The 18,623-nt window shown below is 50.0% G+C and overlaps 1 protein-coding gene and 2 non-coding genes across 8 annotated transcripts in view; 2 read left to right on the forward strand and 1 right to left on the reverse strand.

Annotated features, from left to right (window-relative positions):
• CUX1 (cut like homeobox 1) overlaps positions 1–18,623 on the forward strand; it is a 349,582-nt gene that overhangs the window by 284,262 nt on the left and 46,697 nt on the right. Inside the window, exons 19-20 of one of the 6 annotated variants that reach the window (XM_068968696.1) lie at positions 1,040–1,205; positions 1,733–1,789. The exons of the other annotated variants lie outside the window; for them this stretch is intronic. Of the exons in view, the coding sequence (XP_068824797.1) occupies positions 1,040–1,205; positions 1,733–1,789 (223 nt within the window). The remainder of the gene's footprint in view (positions 1–1,039; positions 1,206–1,732; positions 1,790–18,623) is intronic. 6 annotated transcript variants of the gene reach the window in all.
• Positions 15,438–15,511, reverse strand: TRNAG-CCC (transfer RNA glycine (anticodon CCC)). Its single transcript has one exon. It is a non-coding gene; the product is annotated as a tRNA-Gly (tRNA).
• On the forward strand, positions 17,073–17,145 carry TRNAE-UUC (transfer RNA glutamic acid (anticodon UUC)). The gene has a single exon. It is a non-coding gene; the product is annotated as a tRNA-Glu (tRNA).

Here is an 18,623-nt window from a genome sequence, read left to right on the forward strand (position 1 = left end):
TTCCTGAGTGGCACAGGGCTGGGTCAGCAGTGGGCCTCCTCCACCTCCTTCCCAGGTCCGGCCTTGAGTTCAGTGTTTGCAATATACCGTGTCATGCATCCTTGCGATATGGTTGTGAACTCTTCATCCCGATCTTGCAAAAGGTGATGGGGTGAATAGGAATGAGGATGAGAATTTAAAGTCCCTTGAAATTTCTAGTTCAGTGTTGTAAAAATATCATTTGAGAACATTTAAATAGACATTTGTGCTCATGCCTTAAATTTAGCAGAGACTTAATAGCATTGAACTTGTTTGGCCCATGAGCGCAGTTTATTCTGGAACTTGAGAACTTTTCAAAGAGTGATCGGATGCAGCCCCTAAATATCTCTGGGCTGCATCTGTGTCCTGTGGGGGGTGTTTATGCCCATACATATGTATGGCCATATGTGAGCATAAGAAAAGTCGGGTATGTACGTGCAACTTGTCGACCGTCGGCACTGAGCTCCACTCCCAGGCTGGCTCCTCTGTCGCCACCAGCTCACCTCTGGGCCCCGACCTTTCTAAATGCCAGGCTGGCCTGGCGTCAGCACAGGAGACAGACGCCTGAGTCCCGCCAGCATCCGTTGCTCCTGGTTTATCTGAAGGGGTCCTTGGCCCCCAGCACCCTGGCCTTTCCTGGCGCCACCAGGCAAAGAACAACATGGTTTCAGTGCTTCCTCCTCGGGTTGTCAGGGCGACAACCCTGCAGGCTTGGCAGGATCAAGACCCTGGAGGGAGGGGGCCCCTCCCCTCCATTTGCCTCCCCCTCTCTCCCTAGGAGCTGAAAGCAGGGACCATGACTGTGGCTCCCTGTGCCAGGGCGTCAGCCCACCTTGAAAAGCTTAGCCACCCCCCAACCCAGGCTGTCGCCACCCCCCAGGGGCCAGTTCTGTGCTCCTCCCAGGAGTGCTCCAGTGCCGTCCTACCTGGCCATGCCACCACATGGCCGTGCATGCAGCACTGAGGCCTCTCACCAGATTCAGGCGCTGATGCCACCACGTGTCCTTGGTTGCCGTTCCAGGTGCTAGGCCTATCACAGGGCAGCGTCAGCGACATGCTGTCCCGGCCGAAGCCATGGAGCAAGCTGACCCAGAAAGGACGAGAACCCTTCATCCGGATGCAGCTCTGGCTGAACGGCGAGCTGGGCCAGGGCGTCCTGCCCGTCCAAGGGCAGCAGCAAGGGCCAGGTAGGGGCGGCCCCGCCCCCAGGCTGCTGCGGGGAGCGGGGAGGGGCGTCCACATGAGGCGGGGCTGAGACGCCTCTCCTCCACAACCTGTTGCCATGGGACTGACTCAGTTTTTAGGAAAGAGAAGATTGTGCCTAGCTAATTTTATAAGCAGCAGAAAATGAGTTACCAATTAAGAAAATGCTGTTTATACATAAATATAGGTAAAAGTCAAGTAGCTAAATCAGGGAATCGGGAAAGGAAATCAGCCAAAGGCACAGAATGAAGGCTCTCACGGGTGGCTGCTTCCGCCTGCCCCCCAGCTGGGGGACAGCTTGCCACCAGCAGCACTTGGCCTGTCCACATGGGTCCCTCCTGTTCTGCACTCTGCACCCCTGCCAAGTCTGCCCTTTCCCGTAAGGAGTGAGGACCCTCCCTTGTGCCTCTGGGCCCTTATGCTGTACCCCCTCAGCTGTGCTCAGGGCATCAAGAAACTTTAACCCCCGAGTTTGCTTCCTCATGTAACTGTCCCCCTTTCTCTCCTTTAGTCCTGCACTCCGTGACGTCACTACAAGACCCCCTGCAGCAGGGCTGCGTGAGCTCAGGTAATTAGCCACAGTTGGGGTTTGGATGATATATTTCCCTGCCTTTTGGTCTGTACTGGGGGGACTTGAAGGGTCCCGCTCGTCCTGGATCCAATGAGCTGAAAACATGGTATCCTGTTGGCAAACAGGGTTCTTCGAGGTCATAGTTTCTAGTGGAGAAGCAGAGGGTCAAGAGCCGAGTGCAGGTCCCTCCCACATCTTCTTACTCCTAGCTGTGTTCTTTCATCAGCCTGTCACATGAAGCCCTGCCTTTGGGACTGGGGTGCGAGTCAGAGACGGATTCTGTGCTCAGGGGGGCTTCCAGCCTTATAACAGGATATAGGGGACAAGGAATAGGCATTGCAGTTCAGGGCATGATGCTCAGGAGAGTGGCATTGAGGTTGAGGTCCAGCCTGGGAGCAGGTGGTGGAGAGCCTGGAGCACCAGCCAAGGGGCTGGGGCTGCTTCTGTCCGGTGTCAGAGAGCCTTGAGGCCTGGTCTCTGAGGTCACTTCACCGCCTTCCGGACTCCTGAACATGGCAGCCCCGGGCTGGCCCGCACACCAGGCTCCTGACCTCGTGCGTTCCTCGCCTTCCTGGGCATACGCTTGTGCCAGCCTCTTCCCACCCAGCTCTCGGGAACAGCCAGCGTCATGAGCTGTTCCTCTTTCTTCCTTTCTTCATCTTTCTAAACATGTTAATTAGTCTCCATATCCCATTGATTCATTGAAAACACAAACAAAGCTAAGTGAGGAGCATGGAACCCGCCAGCCTGTTGGAAGTTTTATGAGGGAAAACACGTGTCGTGAGGGGAACAGCTGGGCCGCAGCGGCCGATACCACTTCAAAATTCCAAACCCACGCACAGAAGCAGCCGGAGTACACTGGGGTGCAGCTCAGTTCCCCACCAACATTTTCTTGTGTTACGGGTATTCTGTCTTGAGGGGTTGAAGGCTGTGTCTAACCCAGGCTCTTGGCTTCCTTCGCTACACCTCTGAAAGGAGCGGTTGGCCCTCTGAGAAGGATCAGGTGTACTTCCTCCTCCCTGCCTTTCTGGGTTGGCCAATCTAATTAGCAAGTGCTGGAGACCTTAACACAGCCCTGGCTCAAATTCAAGACACATTAGGGAAATAATGGACACAGTTGTTTGTGCTAAGAGTTTCCCGGACGTTTGCATGGAAAATTAGCCCTGCCTGTCACTTAAACAGAAAGCCGGCCTCCTGTTAAACTCCCCAAGTATTTGCTGCCCCATCAGAGTCAGGACCCAACTTGGCAGAATGTGACAGTTTTTAGATCAAACTCCCTTGTTCCTAAATAAAACAAGAAATTGCCTACAGTTCCAGGTCGGTTATGATCGATGCCCAAACCTTCTCTGGTTCTGAACAAATTCTTCAAGAGTGGCTTTAAAAAGTGGTTTTTATTGTTATACCAAGCCCTCGTGACCGTGCTGGAACATTCATATGACAGTCCCATTTCCAACATGGGAAAAACTCACAGGGCTCCTCAGAGGGACATGAATGATATTTGTAAGAGATCAAATTACTTTATAAAATAAAGTGATTTACACTCTTGGGGAGTCTGGAGATTGAAAGAGGGAGGGAGGGAGGAGGAGGCAGTGAGCCCCTGGGTAAAAGTGAGCGCTGTAGCACTTTCCCCTGGTTTCTGTGAAGAGGCGGCAGGCAGGCCTCTCCCTGTTGTCACCTGAGCAAGATGGGCTTCTGCAAGGTGCTCAGTCGTGTCCGACTCTTTGTGACCCTCCTCTGTCCGTGGGATTCTTCAGGCAAGACTATTGGAGTGTGGGTTGCCACTTCTTCTCCAAGCAAGATGGGAGGTAGACTGCAAACTTCCCCCTCAACACGCCCGCTGTGAGTCAGCAACCGGGAAGCCATCGGTAGAAATAGTAATTATGGTGATTGTGGGGGAAGGGGAAAAATGTTTCTGATATGCTAGGAAAATATAAAATTTTTTTAATATCATGATGGTGGCCAAGTGAAAATGCTTCTCTGGATCAGGAAAGACTAGAAAGTGCCTGTCAAAATGAAAAGAAAGATGACCAATAGTGACAAGATTAGGGTGGCAGTTTTCCTTGTTTAAAATTTCTTTACTTCAGTTTTACCCTTTTAGGAGTGTTTCTAAAAATTAAAGTAGCTGTGCCTTTCAGGATGTGGAATTTAGATTTGAAAAACAGAATTCGCTTATAATGATGGATGTTGACAAATCATTTTGGGATGAATGGCTATTCAGTTCAGTTCAGTCGCTCAGTTGTGTCTGACTCTTTGAACCCCATGGATGCCAGGCCTCTCCCTGTCCATCACCAACTCCCAGAGCTTGCTCAGACTCATGTCCATCAAGTCAGTGATGCCATCCAACCATCTCATCCTCTGTCATCCCCTTCTCTTCCCACCTTCAATCTTTCCCAGCATCAGGGTCTTTTCCAATGAGTCAGTTCTTCAAATCAGGTGGCCAAAGTATTGGAGCTTCAGTATCTGTCCTTCCAGTGAGTATTCAGGACTGATTTCCTTTAGGATTGACTGCTTTGATCTCCTTGCTGTCCAGGACTCCAGGACCTTTGACCGCTTAAAAAAATTAGTGTCTCAGAGAAAGCTTTCAGCATGCTCCCCCAAAAGCATGGGAGTAATGCCTCTAGCCTAGGGTTTCTCCAGGGTTCTAATTCCCTGCTCTCACCATGGCTACCACAGAATCCTTCCAAAGAGGCCCCTAGACCCAGAAAGATGCTCTGTCCTCAGTGGTGGCTTCATGAGGCCTCTGCCTGAGCCAGCTCAGCGTGGTGGCAGCAGGTGACCACAGGAAGGTAATTCTACCCTTGGGTTAGTCTGTTTCTGAATGTTGGTGAGAAACAGTCGGTGTCTGAGAATCCAGGCTGCCAAACTGGCCTGGCCACCGGTTTAGCCTCCCAGGTGTGGAAGGACTTTGGAAGACCTGCCTTCCGTCCATAGCCTCTTTCTGAGCAGAGATGGTGCAGATCTAATGCATGGCTCTGTGCTTAGTTACCATGGCGATGAGGTGCCCCAGGAGCAGAGGGCCTCACTCATCTCCACAGCGAACTGCTGACACAGGAATCAGTTTTCTGCACCAAGAATTCCTGTCTCTCTCTTTCCACCCAGGCCCGTTGCCCTCAGTGTCTCCGTTTTTCTTAACCATTTCTCTGTCGAACTTGCCGATCAGTTCTATGATAAAAGGAGAGACAAACTCAAGTTTCTGGTGCATCATCACTTTTCCTCTTGGCAGTTGTAATCATTTCAAAATGTCCCTTTGATGATTCGAGCGTCAGGATGATGGCCTCAGACATTGAGGAAAGTTGATGCCATTTTCAGCGAGTGACCTCTGCTTATTTTGGAAGCTGTCGAGGCCTCCATGAAGAGTAAGGAGAACAGAAAGTTCCATGTTGATTATATGAGTAGCTTAAAAAGCAAAAACGGTTTTTAAAGGACCACACTTCAGATCAATTACCTGATCCTTTATTTCCCGGTAGTCTAGTTGTTGTTGTTTTTTTTTTAATAGGTATTTATTTATTTGGCTGTGTCAGGCCTCAATTGCAGAACTGAGAATCTACATTGCGACATGGGGGATCTTAGTTCCCCGACCAGGGATCGAACCTGGCCGCCTGCTTTGGGAGCACAGAGTCTTAACCATTGGACCACCGGGCAAGTCCCTCAACACACAATTTTGGGGTTGGCTTCTTTCAAAGTTTCCAGTGTTGGGTTGCCTTTGATCTAATATAGCAAACCTATTTGAAGGCAGAGGTGCAGGTGGTCCTTGGGGAATGGTCCTCCGTGTCTCCCTTTTGTTTTTCTCCAATCTCAGCTAGCCATTGGCTGCCCTTGCCCTGCTTAGCAATAGTAATGCTCAAGGGAACCAAAGAGAACCCTCAGAGAAGGAGAAGGGAGGGGCCGAGTGAGACTTGTCTTCTCTGAGTGCGGCCTGCAGTCATTGCTTATCAGTTAGCAGGGTGTTTTTTTTAAAGGAGGAAAACCTGGAGCAGTGATGACAGTGTGCATGTGTACATATATGTAGGCAGGTATATAGGCACATAGTTAGCTATGACTCCAATTGCATTTTTTCTTTAAAGCTCCTTTCGTATTCATGGTTCCTTGGTGTGATTAATCTTTTAGCCCCAAGGGAAAGGAGACGGGAGACAGCTCTTAAGAGGGGAGAAGGAAAGGAGAATAGATTTTTCTGGATGCAACTCAGTCCGTCATTGCCTTACAGAGAACTGATAGGGAGGACTCACCCATGCGCTCAGCTTTATAACCTTTCTTTCTTTTTTTTTTCAATTTTTATTGGAGTACAGTTGCTTTACAATGTTTTATTAGTTTCTTCTGTACAGCAAAATGAATTAGTCACACATATACATATATCCTCTCTTTTTTTGGATTTCCTTCCCATTTAGGTCACCACAGGGCATTGAGTAGAGTTCCCTGTACTATATCGTAGGTTCTGTGTTAAACAAGTACTATATATGTTGTTCAGTCACTAAGTCGTGTCTGACTCTTTGCAGTCCCATGGACTGCACCATGCCAGGCTTCACTGTCCTTTACCGTGTACTGGAGTTTGTTCAAGTTCGTGTCCATTGAGTCGGTGATGCCATCTAACCACCTCATCCTCTGCCGCCCTCTGCTCCTTTTGCCTTCAGTCTTTCCCAGCATCAGGGTCTGTCATCTGTGTATATGTCAAACTAAATGTCCCTTGACAGAGGAATGGACATACACAAGTACACATGCACAAGCATGCGTGTATGCACACAGTGGAATATTACTCAGCCATAAAAAGGAACAAACTTGCACCATTTGCAGAGACGTGGGTGAACCTAGAGGGTGCCATACAGAGTGAAGTGAGTCAGAGAAAGAAACACAAATATCGTGTATTAAGTGTATTAATGCATATATGTGCAGACTTTAAAAAATGGTACAGATGATTCTATTTGCAAGGCAGAAATAGAGACACAGAGATAGAGAACAACTGTATCAGCTTTTGTAACTTGTTACTCTGGGAGCCCTTCCTGACTGCAGCTCACAAGCTCCACACCCTCTTCCGATGGATTATTGCAAACTGCACAAGGGATGGCTCAGTCTCCTCTGATTAATTATAAAACACCCAGCTTTTCCCCAGCGTGTTGGGTAGGAACTGCAGGTTCCAAGTCTCCACCCGTGGAGAATTCCATGGCTCCGCGTCGCACTTCTCACTCGGCAGAGCACCAGTTGCCTCTTGAGAAGACAGCAGCTGCATCCGTCTCTTAACATGGGTGGTCTCATGCACGCCCCTCCCTGACGTGAGGCCACAGGGCTCTGTGCTGCATATGGTCCTACACAGACATGGCCTCCGATTAGGGACAGGCCTTCCTTTTTAATACACATAATGGCCAGAAGAACATATCCACAGTTTTAGTGCCTTTGATTTAGCAATAGGATTCTGCTGAAACTTCCTCAAATAAGCCATTAGTGCCTCAATTTTAATGATTAAGTCAGGGTGGGGCATTTGAATAGCTCATTAATAAGAAAAGGAATGGCTCATTGTACCCCCAGAAAATTCCATGGCACCATCTAAGGCAGGCATTCAGCAGCTTTTCATTCAGTACCATCGACTAGATCTGATTTGATTCTTTTTTCTTTTATGGAAATAGATCAGTCATAGCAACTGTTGGTATTGTCTGAAAAGAACTATTCTAACCCTCCTTTGTTTTGAATAGCTGAAAAGATTTGTATATCCATAACTGATTTATACATGGCCCTTAGACCACAGATCGAAAACAAAAGAAAATTCTGAAAAGCCACGTGTGAGCTGGAAAATGCCACTCCCTAAGCAGGTGGCCACTGCTCATCATTAGTTCAGGGCTCAGCCTCTGCCTTCACTCACCCGCCGTGGACGTGGTGGCCAGAACCAAATGCTCATCCATTTCTTGGTTGTGCCCTGCATGAGGGTGTTTTAATATAACCAGGAGTGCCATGATAAAGGAATTCTCTATCTAAGATCAGAAAAGACAGGTTTTTGGAGTCAGACACAGCGTACCTTACTGTCGTCTGTTGTCTGGTACATGTGGGCACAGGCCTGCCAGGAGGGAGGCCCTTGGTGCTAAGGGAGCCCCTAGTAGGGGGCTGAGCCACGAAGGGGTCAGAGAGGAGAACATTCCAGGCCAAGAGCTCTGCAAGTAAAAAGGTTCACTGATGGGCTAAGACATGGGAGACAGAACCTTTGGGGGAAAAAAAGGGAAAATACTCGAAATCCCTGCTTGTGGTTCAGCTGGTAAAGAATCCGCCTGCAACGTGGGAGACCTGGGTTCGATCCCTAGGTTGGGAAGATCCCCTGGAGAAGGGAAAGGCTACCCACTCCAGTATTCTGGCCTGGAGAATCCCACGGACTGTATAGTCAGTCCATGGGGTCACAAAGAGTCGGACATGATTGAACAACTTTGACTTTCACTTTCTGCTTCAGAGACCTTTTTTCTCTTAGAGTAACAGAAGGAAGGTGAATTACGGAAGAATTTTGTCTTTATGTAGAATGCTGTTGCTGCCGCCGCCTGAAGGCTCACCTAATAAGAGCCCGAGTGTGACAGCAGGACAGGAGAGGGGCTCCTTGCTCCTCTGAGGTGACCTTGGTGACCTGTGTCCGTAGCGGCATTGGGATTCTCCGCCTGCTGCACCTTACCCTGTGGGCTTCCAGAGTGTGGCGAGGCAGGCTGAGACAGGACCCTCACGAGTGGCCCTGGAGGCGGGCGAGGCCATAGCTGGGAGGCCACCTGGCCTGCAGGCCGCAGGGCGGGAGCTTCTCACAAGCTCCCCAGAAGCGTCACCCACTTCCCCATGTCACCTCGGTGCCTGTGCCACTCTTTGTTCACCTAGCCGTTCTGAGCGTCTATGGGATTCTTGGTGGCTCCTGGCCACAGGGTCCTGAAACAGCCTGCCTGCAGCATTAACCAGGGAGGCAGAGGGTGCTCAAGGATGGGACAAGCCAAGCCTGGCCTCATCTCCCCTCCCCTAGGGCATGCCACACCTCCAGGCCCCACACAGGCCTCCCTGGGGAGGCAGCCACCAGGCGAGACAGCGCAGTCCATGTTGCGTCTCAAAGCATCAAATGTTGTCATCAGGATCCCCGGGAAAGGCTGCTCCAGCACACATCAGCCCCCAAGGGTCTCTGTTCTCCCCCGAGTGGGATTCATCACTGTGTCTCCATAAAAAGAGGATAGAATCAGAGAGATTCTGCTGTTGTTCAGTCATTCCAGTCGTGTCTGACTCTTTGTGATCCCACGGACTGCAGCACACCAGGCTTCCCCCTTTCACCATCTCCCTGAGCTTGCTCAAACTCACATCCACTGAGTCAGTGATGCCATCCTACCATCTCATCCTCTGAGTAACCCAGAGTTAGAGATTTTACTTTTTTTTATTTGTATTTATTTATTTTTATTTTTGGCCGTGCTGGATCTTCTTTGCCGTGCAGGCTTTTCTCGAATTGCAGCATGCAGGCCTCTCATTGTCATGGCTTCTCTAGTTGCCAGGTATAGCCTCTAGGGTGTGTGGGCTTCAGTAGTTGCTGCTCCCAGGCTCTAGGACAGGCTCAATAATTGTGGCAAACGGGCTCAGTTCCCCCAAGGCATGTGGGATCTTCCTGGATCAGGGATGGAACCTGTGTCTCCTGCATTGGCAGGCGGATTCTTTACCACTGAGCCACCAGGGAAGCCCTTGACTTTTATTTTTAATTATAGTTTATGTGTTTTTGTTTTCAATAAGTAAAATGCATCATGGCTACAAAATGCAGGATTTAAAAGAGCTCACACCCCTTTTAAAAAATAAGTCACCCTCCCACCCTCATCCTCAAGCCCCCAGGCACTCTCCCCAAAGGCACTTCTGCTTGTTTCCTGCAGAGAGCTTGTGTATCTAGATGTTTGCTGCACATAGAAGGGCGCACACAGAACTCAAGGTGTGCCTTGCTTTTCTCACCTGGCAATAGATTGTAGAGACTCCCCCAGGCCAGCACATAAAAAATTTCCTCCTCTTTTCCCTGATATAGGGAATTCCTATATCTGACCGTACTGTACTTTATTTAACCAATCACCAGTGAAAAATACTTAGATTGATTTTTAACAGCAGAACCTAAAACACGATCCCGCAGTGAGCAGCCTTGAGCACGTATGAGCTGCAAATGGACACAGTGAGTTCAGAGCCGACTGCAGAGGGCTCATCTTGTCTTGGCCTCTGAGCAGCTGTGTGGCCTTGGGCATGTGACTCAACCTCTCTGTGTCTCAGTTTCTTCTTTAAAATAGGAAAAGTACCTATCTCCTAGACCATAAGGAGTTTTAAACCCATGTTTAAAAGCCTCCAGAGCAGCAGCTGGCACTGAGGAAGTGCTAGTTGAGTGCCTGCTTTCCTACTGCTGCCCTTGAAGCCACTGCCGTTAGGTCATTTCACACGCATTAGGACAGCAAGGCTAACTATAAAATCATGCGTGTGCACACCTGACATGTCAGGTTCCTGGCCTTAAAACAGGAAATAGACCCAGCACTCACTTCTTGGGTGAAGACTCAAGTGGGAGCATTGCTGGGCGGTAGCTAGCGCAGAGGGTCAGCCAAGGGAGGACCTGCACGCAGCTCTCCAGCGTCCTGGCCTCCCAGAAATGTTGACCATCCACCTGCCATTCCATGACGTTCACCCAAAATCTTGAGCTTCAAGAGTTAAGGACTGCAGGTCATTGCTCAGACCATCTGGGACAAACTCAGAGCCAGGCCATCTTGTCTGGATACACTCATCTGGGTGACTGTGGGCACAGGTGGCAACCCCATCTCATTCGGCCTGGACCCTTGGTACTGGCACGTGCTAACTCCCCGTTAGGAGGAGGCCCCAGCAAGCCCTGGACACAGGCCTCTGGGCGCCTCTCTTTTCTCTTCCCCTTAGACTTTCTTTGGAGAATGGAATTTACAGTACACTGGGCATTCAGTGCAAGAGGCAAAAGTAGGTCACAGGAGCAAATGAGGACTTCTGTTTTCAGTTTTAGTTCCAGAGAAGGAAGAAGAAGCTTAAATGTTTAAAAACCCTCAGGTAATTTTTTTAAAAGTGGTAAGACTACAATGAAGAAACTCATATGTTTGCATCTTTGATGTGCCAAGGGCAGTGCTGATACCTTTAATCCCTAATCAGGGAGCAGAAATGATGCCCCCCGCCTCCCCGTCTTTCAGATGCTCAGAATGAGAAGCAGTTTGCCCCATCAAGGAGGAGGTCTAAGAAGCACAAGCGCTCCGAGCCCAGTCTTGCTGCCATGGGGGAGACCAAGGACTCGGTCCCCCATGACAGGTGAAGGGTTGGTCCCTGAAACGACACTTGAGGAAGTCAAGGCCACGTTCAAAACAAAGAACAAAACTGGGCTCAAATGATAAATGAGCAGATACTTAAAAATCAGATCCAAGATGCACAGAAAATCACATGCCTCAGTTAGTACCTAGGGCATCCCCCCGTGTTTCAGGCTGGGAGCTAGACATAAAGGAGGGGAACCCAGCATCAGGTCAGTGGCAGAGTCAGAGCCAAGTTCATGAAGCTCTGCAACAGAAAGGGTGTAACCCATCTGACCTGTGATGTGGGTCCATGCCAATTTTAAGCCCCTTCCAGGCTAGATCTTAGGAAGACCCACATGGTGGCCCAGGTTCTTTCCTGAGCAAGGACAGCTTCATGCCCTCTTCCTGCCAGTGGCCCTCCGCCAGCCCAGGACCCTCAGTCCTGCTCCCTACAGACTGGCCTCTGGGCCACAGTCATGCTCAGGAGCAAGAAGGGGGTCCCCAGGAGAATGAAGTGAGCCAGGCAGCTTTCGTCATCGGCTTCATCTCGATTTTGTGTCTTCCTCTTCCCTTCAGAACTGGATTCCTAAATATAGCCCGAGTCTGAATTGGCAGATGTTGGGTTTGTCCTTTACAAGAGGGCCAAAATTAGCTTGTCGTTTGGCACTAAATAAAGCAGCCAAACTGCCTTTGTACCAGGTTTGCAACAAGGAGGGACTGGAGTTGCTGCATTTTATTTGATAAGGAGACTTTTCTGGAAAGCCGGAGCATCACCTCTGAAGCCAAGAGGCTGAGTCTGGAGGGACATGCCTTCCTCCAACTGGACTCCCTCACTCATGAATTACAGTCAGTTCGTTCCACATAGTTTAAATACCTTGTGAGATTGGAGGAGGAGGATCCATACTCCACGGAAATGGCACTTGGAGAGAACAGCCGTGGTGACTCTCAGTTGGGGAGGAAAAGAGCAATCTGTCCGGAGTGCCTGGAGCTGGGTGAGCACAGGGGCTCCCTAGGGGCAGCAGAAAGATGTTATAATCAATTACCACATCATAACACTGATGTATGATAATTACTGAGTGTTTCTCCTGAGATAGCACAGCATTTGGCTGGAATGCAGTTCTTTCATGGTCCACTGCCTGATTAATATGCAAATAATAGGCTGATTGCATGATGAATGCAGAAAATGAGTTCGCTGATAACGTGAGCGCTGAAGCGGGAAGATGATAAATTACTTTTACTGACTGTCGTACATTTAAGTACCCTTTCTCAACAATTTCATCACAAATTAAGTAAAGCAGTGTGGAGAGATTAGGAGGATGTGTAAAATAATGTACCTTAATAGCTTTCCTAGTACCATCGCATGCAACGAAAATGTCACTCGGTTCTGTTCAGCACAGCCCAGGGCCTGTGGAGGGCCAGATCGGTGCACTCACCTGCGTGTTGTTGGGGAGCTGAGAAGCAGCCCACCCCACCAGCACATTCCATATCAGCCAGGGATTCTCTAAGGAACATTCCATCACAGCGCAGACATTGTCTGCACGCCAGGCTGCCCGGCAGCGTTACTGAGAGGAGGCAGGCTGCTCTGGGGGCAAATCCGGGAGCCTCCCCACAGATGGGCACGCGGAGGCCGGCTGTCCCCCAGGTGCCTCTGGGGAAGGAAAGTTTCTGAGCTGCAGACCTAAAAGACTCAGAAGGGAAACACAATCCAAAACCACCTCTCAGCTCCTCCAACTCTTAGAAACACAGGAAAATTAATTCCAGCACCAGAATGGCGGTCTGAGCTGCCTAGCAGATAGTAGCACTCCCGGCGAAGGACCGGCAGGTCTGCTCAAAGCCGTAAAGGAGCCCCCGAGAAAGAGAGAAAACACATGCACACAGGCACACGCGCACAGTGATTAATCTTTGATTACAGCAGAGCAATTTAAAAAGACGGTTTGTTTTTTCCCATCTCAGTAATATATATTTAGACTGTTTGTATGACATACATTTTCTCTTAATGCACAGGGATGCATTGATAAGTGCTCATACACACAGCTGGTTCAGTAATAAGGTTACTGAAGGTAATTTGAAGGCATTATTTCTAAATCAGTATGGATCTGTGGAGAGCTGGGAACAGGGCAAGCACCGTGCCTCCCGAGGCAGGGCCGGCCACGTCACCCGGGGCAGCTTCCACGGCCTTGCCAGGCTGGGGGTTTACCACCAAAGTTGATTTGTAGCCGAAGGAAGGGTTTTGACTTTTAATATTCCCAAACTCTGCTTTGACACATGTATGTCCTTGAGGGCTCGTAAAAGATACAGGAGAAAAATAACGGAAGTCTGGCGGGGGAGCATATTTACGTGCAGTGCCCACCCCCCAGATGAGTGCTCAGGCCCGCCTCACCTAGGCAGCTTCCCCGGGTGTGGTTGGAGTCAACTCAGAATTGCTAGGATCCTTCGCCCCTCCACCCAACACCACGCACTTTCCCAGCCTAGGGAGAAAAGAGGAGGGTAGGAAACCATCCTTCCCCTCGGTGAGGAGGTGAGAGAAGTTCCCGGTGGCACAAGGCGGTGCTGATGGAAGGAAGCCTGCAGACTCAGCTGCGGGCAGCCTCATCCACTGCGGCCTGCTGCAGCTAGCTCCCCAAGACGGCCCTCCTGCCTCCACTCCTCCGTCACTCACCTCTGTCGCTGACCTCCCACCACCTGTCTGTCGTCCCCTCCAGGGAAACAACCAGAACTGAGCTCAGCCTCTTCTCCCAGATCTGTTCTCCATCCAGCCTTCCTTGTGAAAGCACTGCCACCACCACTGTCACCTGAGTGGGGGGCCTGGCAGCCCCCCTCACACCCTCTCTCCTCACGCCCACTCCCAGACACACACACACACACACAGTTTCTGGTTCCTAAACATCCAGACCCATCTCTCCAGACTGTATATCCGGCTGGGCCTCTGCCCTCCTTCAGATCCTTCCCTGGGATTAAAGTCCCGCCTTCTCAGTGTGTGACCGTCCCTCCTGCACCTCCCCACCCCCACCATCTCTTTCTTGTTCACTGTCCCCAGCCTCAGCATCAGCGTCATAGTGCTGTGAGCTGCCTGCACATCCCCCCCACCATCCTCCTGGTCCTCGCCTCAGGGGTCTTTGTGACAGTGACCTCGTAATGATGTCTGCCTGGGTCACCACTGTCCCCCACCTCCTAGCACCCACCTGGCACTGAGACGGTCCCTTTATTGAATGAAAGGTTCCCCCCTTCCCCCTGCCACTCTTCAAGCGGCTTGGAAGTCAGGCTTGCACAAGTTAAATAGAAACTTTGCATTAAACAAGTTTTCTTTGTTAATAAGTAAACTATTTTGGCTTTTAAGTCACTATAAGAGTTCCTTGCACATGCTTAGTCACTCAGTTAGGTCCGACTCTTTGTGACCCCATGGACTGTAGCCCACCAGCCTCCTTTGTCCATGGAATTTTCCAGGCAAGAATACTGGAATGGGTTGCCATTTCCTTCTCCAGGGAATCTTCTCAATCCAGAGATCCAACTCGCATCTCCTGCATTGGCAGGTGAATTCTTTACCACTGAGCCACCTGGAAAGCTCAAGAGTTCCTTGCTGCTGCTAAGTCGCTTCAGTCGTGTCGGACTCTGTGCGACCCTGTAGATGGCAGCCCACCAGGCTCCCCCATCCCTGGGATTCTCCAGGCAAGAACACTGGAGTGGGTTGCCATTTCCTTCTCCAATGCATGAAAGTGAAAAGTGAAAGTGAAGTCACTCAGTCTTGTCCGACTCTTCGAGACCCCATGGACTGGAGCCCACCAGGCTCCTCCATCTGTGGGATTTTCCAGGCAAGAGGACTGGGGTGGGGTGCCATTGCTTCTGGTTACATGTGCTTTAATTTGCTTCCTGGGAGTCCCAGAGGCTGCTCTCCAGGCGGAGTTCCTTAGGCAGACTTTAAAAAGTGTTCTCGCACCAGCACCTACTATCTCAGTTTTGCTATAGAAGCAGAGCAATTTGGTAGGTTTGCTGAGATTTTCAGTGACTTAAGGCAGTGTCCAGGCGGGCTGAGGGCCAAACAGTATTGCCAGCCCAGGGCCAGCGAGGGGGCCAGGTAGGGCCTGGCCGTGGGAGGGGTGTGCACTGACGCTTGATGCCATCTCTTTGGGAGTGGGCTTTCTTGAGGTCAGGAGGAGACCCGCTTAGGCCCTTGAGGATGGGGCCTGGGTCAGTGAGACCCTCCCCTTACTCCTCTGCTGGTGTCAGGTGCAGGTAAGCAGGTAAGCAGGCTGTTCTGTTGTGGGGCCACTTCACATGCTCTGATATGTCTTAGCGTGTTGTTGGGTTACTTCTGTTCCTTTCTTGATAGCCAGTATGCAGGAGGTGCGAAAACTCCTACATACAGAATCTTTTTGGTTATGGCACGCAGGATCTAGTTCCCTGACCAGGAGTCAAACCTGGGCCCCCTGCATTGGGAGTGCAGAGTCTTACCCAACTGGACCACCAGGGATGTCCCTTTCCACATATTTTGTTTCAAGCCCCTGCTACTCAATCCAAAGACCACTCATACTCAAAAGCAGAAAACTCCACCTGGTTACATGGGCCATGTCTAGTGGAGATGTGGCTGGAGAAATAGGTGGGCTCCTGATGGGCCACGAGCATCTGCCCAGAGACTTGGAGGCAGGGGGCCATCAGCGCTGCCTCCCCCACCCCACCCCCAAGGCAAGGTCTGGTGCTCAGGGATGTCACAGAGAGGGTCTCACATCAGCCTGTGACCCTGAAACACAGGAGGGCAGATCAGGCTGCCATTCACCTTTGACACAGAGAAGCTCGTTATTTCTAAAGAGGGCTGTCAGCCATAAACCCTCAGGTCGGGGTCCCTTTGGAGAGGAGCCGCATGAACCTCGGGTGAGTCCTCACATTTCAGTTCGGGTTCCGTGTCCCCAGCACGATTGCACATCTGAACTCGGCCGGGAGCGTTCTGGGCTGGTGGTCACCTTGCGGTGGCTTCTGAAGCTGTCCTCACTGTCAGCTGGAAGGGCCCTGAAGCTGGGCAGGGCCCTCCTCTACTGAGGCTCCCCTTCCCCCTCTGGCTCCGTCTCCACCCTGTGCCGCCCTGGCACCCCTCTTCCTCTGCTCTTTGATTTCTGCCCTCGCTCGACCACGTTTCCATGCGCCAGGCCATAACCTTACTGTTCCCCCAACCTTCTCCTTCCCTTTCCCATCTTCCATACTTGTCTTTCTAGTCACTTGGAATTTCCTGGCTTGGCGCAGGCTCAAAGCTTAAACTATGGACATAATGAAAAGTGGTGCATCAGACCAGCCGCCAGTTAAATAATGTTTGGGTTCTTGTCAGAATGTCACAGAGTACCCTGTCATTTTGTTTCAGCAACTTGTCCTTCTGAATGCACAGTTCGCCTTATGGCATGCCAGCAGTAAAAATGTCACTTACAATAATTACTTTTTGGTGAAAATGCTTGCTGACTTCCTACCTTCAAGCTGTTTTTTACACAGTGGGGAGATAATAAGAAATGACTTTATCCTGACTGCTCAAATGAACACTAAATGGAATTTGGGTTATTATTACTGCAGATAGAGGGCTAGGTATGGAAATTTAAACAGTGGATCATGTAAACTGCAGAGAGATTTGTCTCTGAAAATTATAGCAGGTGTGCATTTTCAATTGGTTTCCATTGAAAACTTAAGGCAGCTGTTGTTTGCCTGCTGTTTTTGGAATATAATATTTTTCATAATCCTTTTATAGTTCCTGAAAGCTCTGTGTATTTTAGGGGGCCTTGAGTCACTGTCTGTGCTTCCTGTATCTTACTATCCAGGCTTCTTTTCTGCAAGATTCGAAAATTAATCTTGGAAAATTAACCTTCCCCCCAAAATTAATCCTTACAGATCATTTTTTAAATGTAACACCTTACTACTGGCGTCAGAATTGGATTAGATGGTCTGTGTAGCTAGGCTTTTAAGGCAAATTACCCATTTTCAGTTGCCCCAGTTCCACAGGCTGTAGACTCCTTGAGAGCATGGTCTGTGTCTAATTTCTCTTACCCCTTGGAATTTACCTGATGGTCCAGTTGTTAGGACTTGGCACTTTCACTGCTGGGACCCCGGGTTCAATCCCCGGTCAGGGAAGTAACCTCCCGCAAGCTGTGTGGCTCGGCTAAAAGAAAACAAAAAAGTAAAAATAATATCTCTTATCCCTCTGCCAAGGAGAGTTCACAACACAAAGCAGGAGCTTTAAAAATGTTAGCGTGGGTGAGAGAAGGAATGGATGAAGGCAGACAGGCTGTTATAACACTGCAGTGACTGACCGGTGGAGGCTTCCCGCTCCCAAGCTGGTCAGATCCTTGCTCCGCCCGAGTGACCTGGACCAAGTCACGCTGCCCATCGGACCCTCGGTTTCTGGGTGCAGGGTTTATATTCCCAGCACAGGAGCATCGTGAGAATTGAATGAGCCAGTATGTAAATGCCCTTAGCCCCCGGCTGCACTCAGACGAGGTTCTAAAGATGTTCTGGTTCCCTTCCTTCATCCCAGAGGTGGGTGGGCTTTGGAGACCTGACCGTCGTGTTTCCTGAGGTGAGGTCAGAAACATGGACACATGGAGTGTGGGTGGAGAAACCATATTTTGCAAGGCTGGCCCAGCCGCTCTGCCGCTGACAGGCACATGAGTCCCGGGATCCGTGTGCACTGGCCCCACCCGTAGAGGAGGGCTGCTTAGAGCACAAAAGGCGTAACTCGTTCCTGGCTGTGTAGCTCTGGGCGCGAGGTCATGTCTCTGTCCAGTGAGGCAGCTGGATGTATCTACCATTCCGTGTCAGGTCATGAGGATGGAACTATCTGTCCTAGTTCATTCCCGGGAGCCTCCGCACAGGGAGGGCACGAGAAACGTTCGCTTGAGCAGTAACTCCTGTTACAGGCAGTGATAGAATCGGGTTTCTTTCCTTTTTTTTTTAAATTTACTTTTTAATGGGAAAATAGTTGCTCTTCACTGCTGAGTTGGTTTCTTCTGTAAAAGGTGAATCAGCTCTAAGTATATACGCATACATCGCCTCCCTCCTGAGCCTCTCTCCCACCCGCCCCCATCCCACCCCTCTAGGTCCTCCCAGAGCACCAACAGAATAGGGTTTCTTAACACCATGTTCCTCCTCACCCCAAGATGCTCCTGTTGCAATGCACCCCCTCTTGGAACTGGTGACTTGGCATAAACCAAATCCCCAGTCATCTTAAAAAAAAAAAAACTGATCTGTTTTCTGTCCCTGTAATTTTACCTTCTCTGGAACGTCATCTGAATGGCATCGCACAAGATATAGCTGCTCTCTCTCTCACCAGCATCACAGTTGTGTGCCAGGAACTGTAGAAGAAGCAGCAATAAATCTTAAGGAGATTTACGTTGCATGCAGAGGACCTTTATGTAGACAAATATGTTCCAGTACAACTCAGTAACTACTCTATTTTTTAACATCAGATTCGGATTTACTTAGTGCTGTGTGGCAGGTTCGTTCCTCACTACTACAGCCCTGCCTGTATTTTTCAGATGAGGAAACCAAGATGTTCCAAACACTTAGGAATCACATTCAAGTTGGCATCACGAGTTAGTGGAGGCAACCTC

This window comes from Capricornis sumatraensis, chromosome 3, assembly GCF_032405125.1.
Source record: "Capricornis sumatraensis isolate serow.1 chromosome 3, serow.2, whole genome shotgun sequence".
In the NCBI taxonomy this organism is placed as follows: Eukaryota; Metazoa; Chordata; class Mammalia; order Artiodactyla; family Bovidae; genus Capricornis; species Capricornis sumatraensis.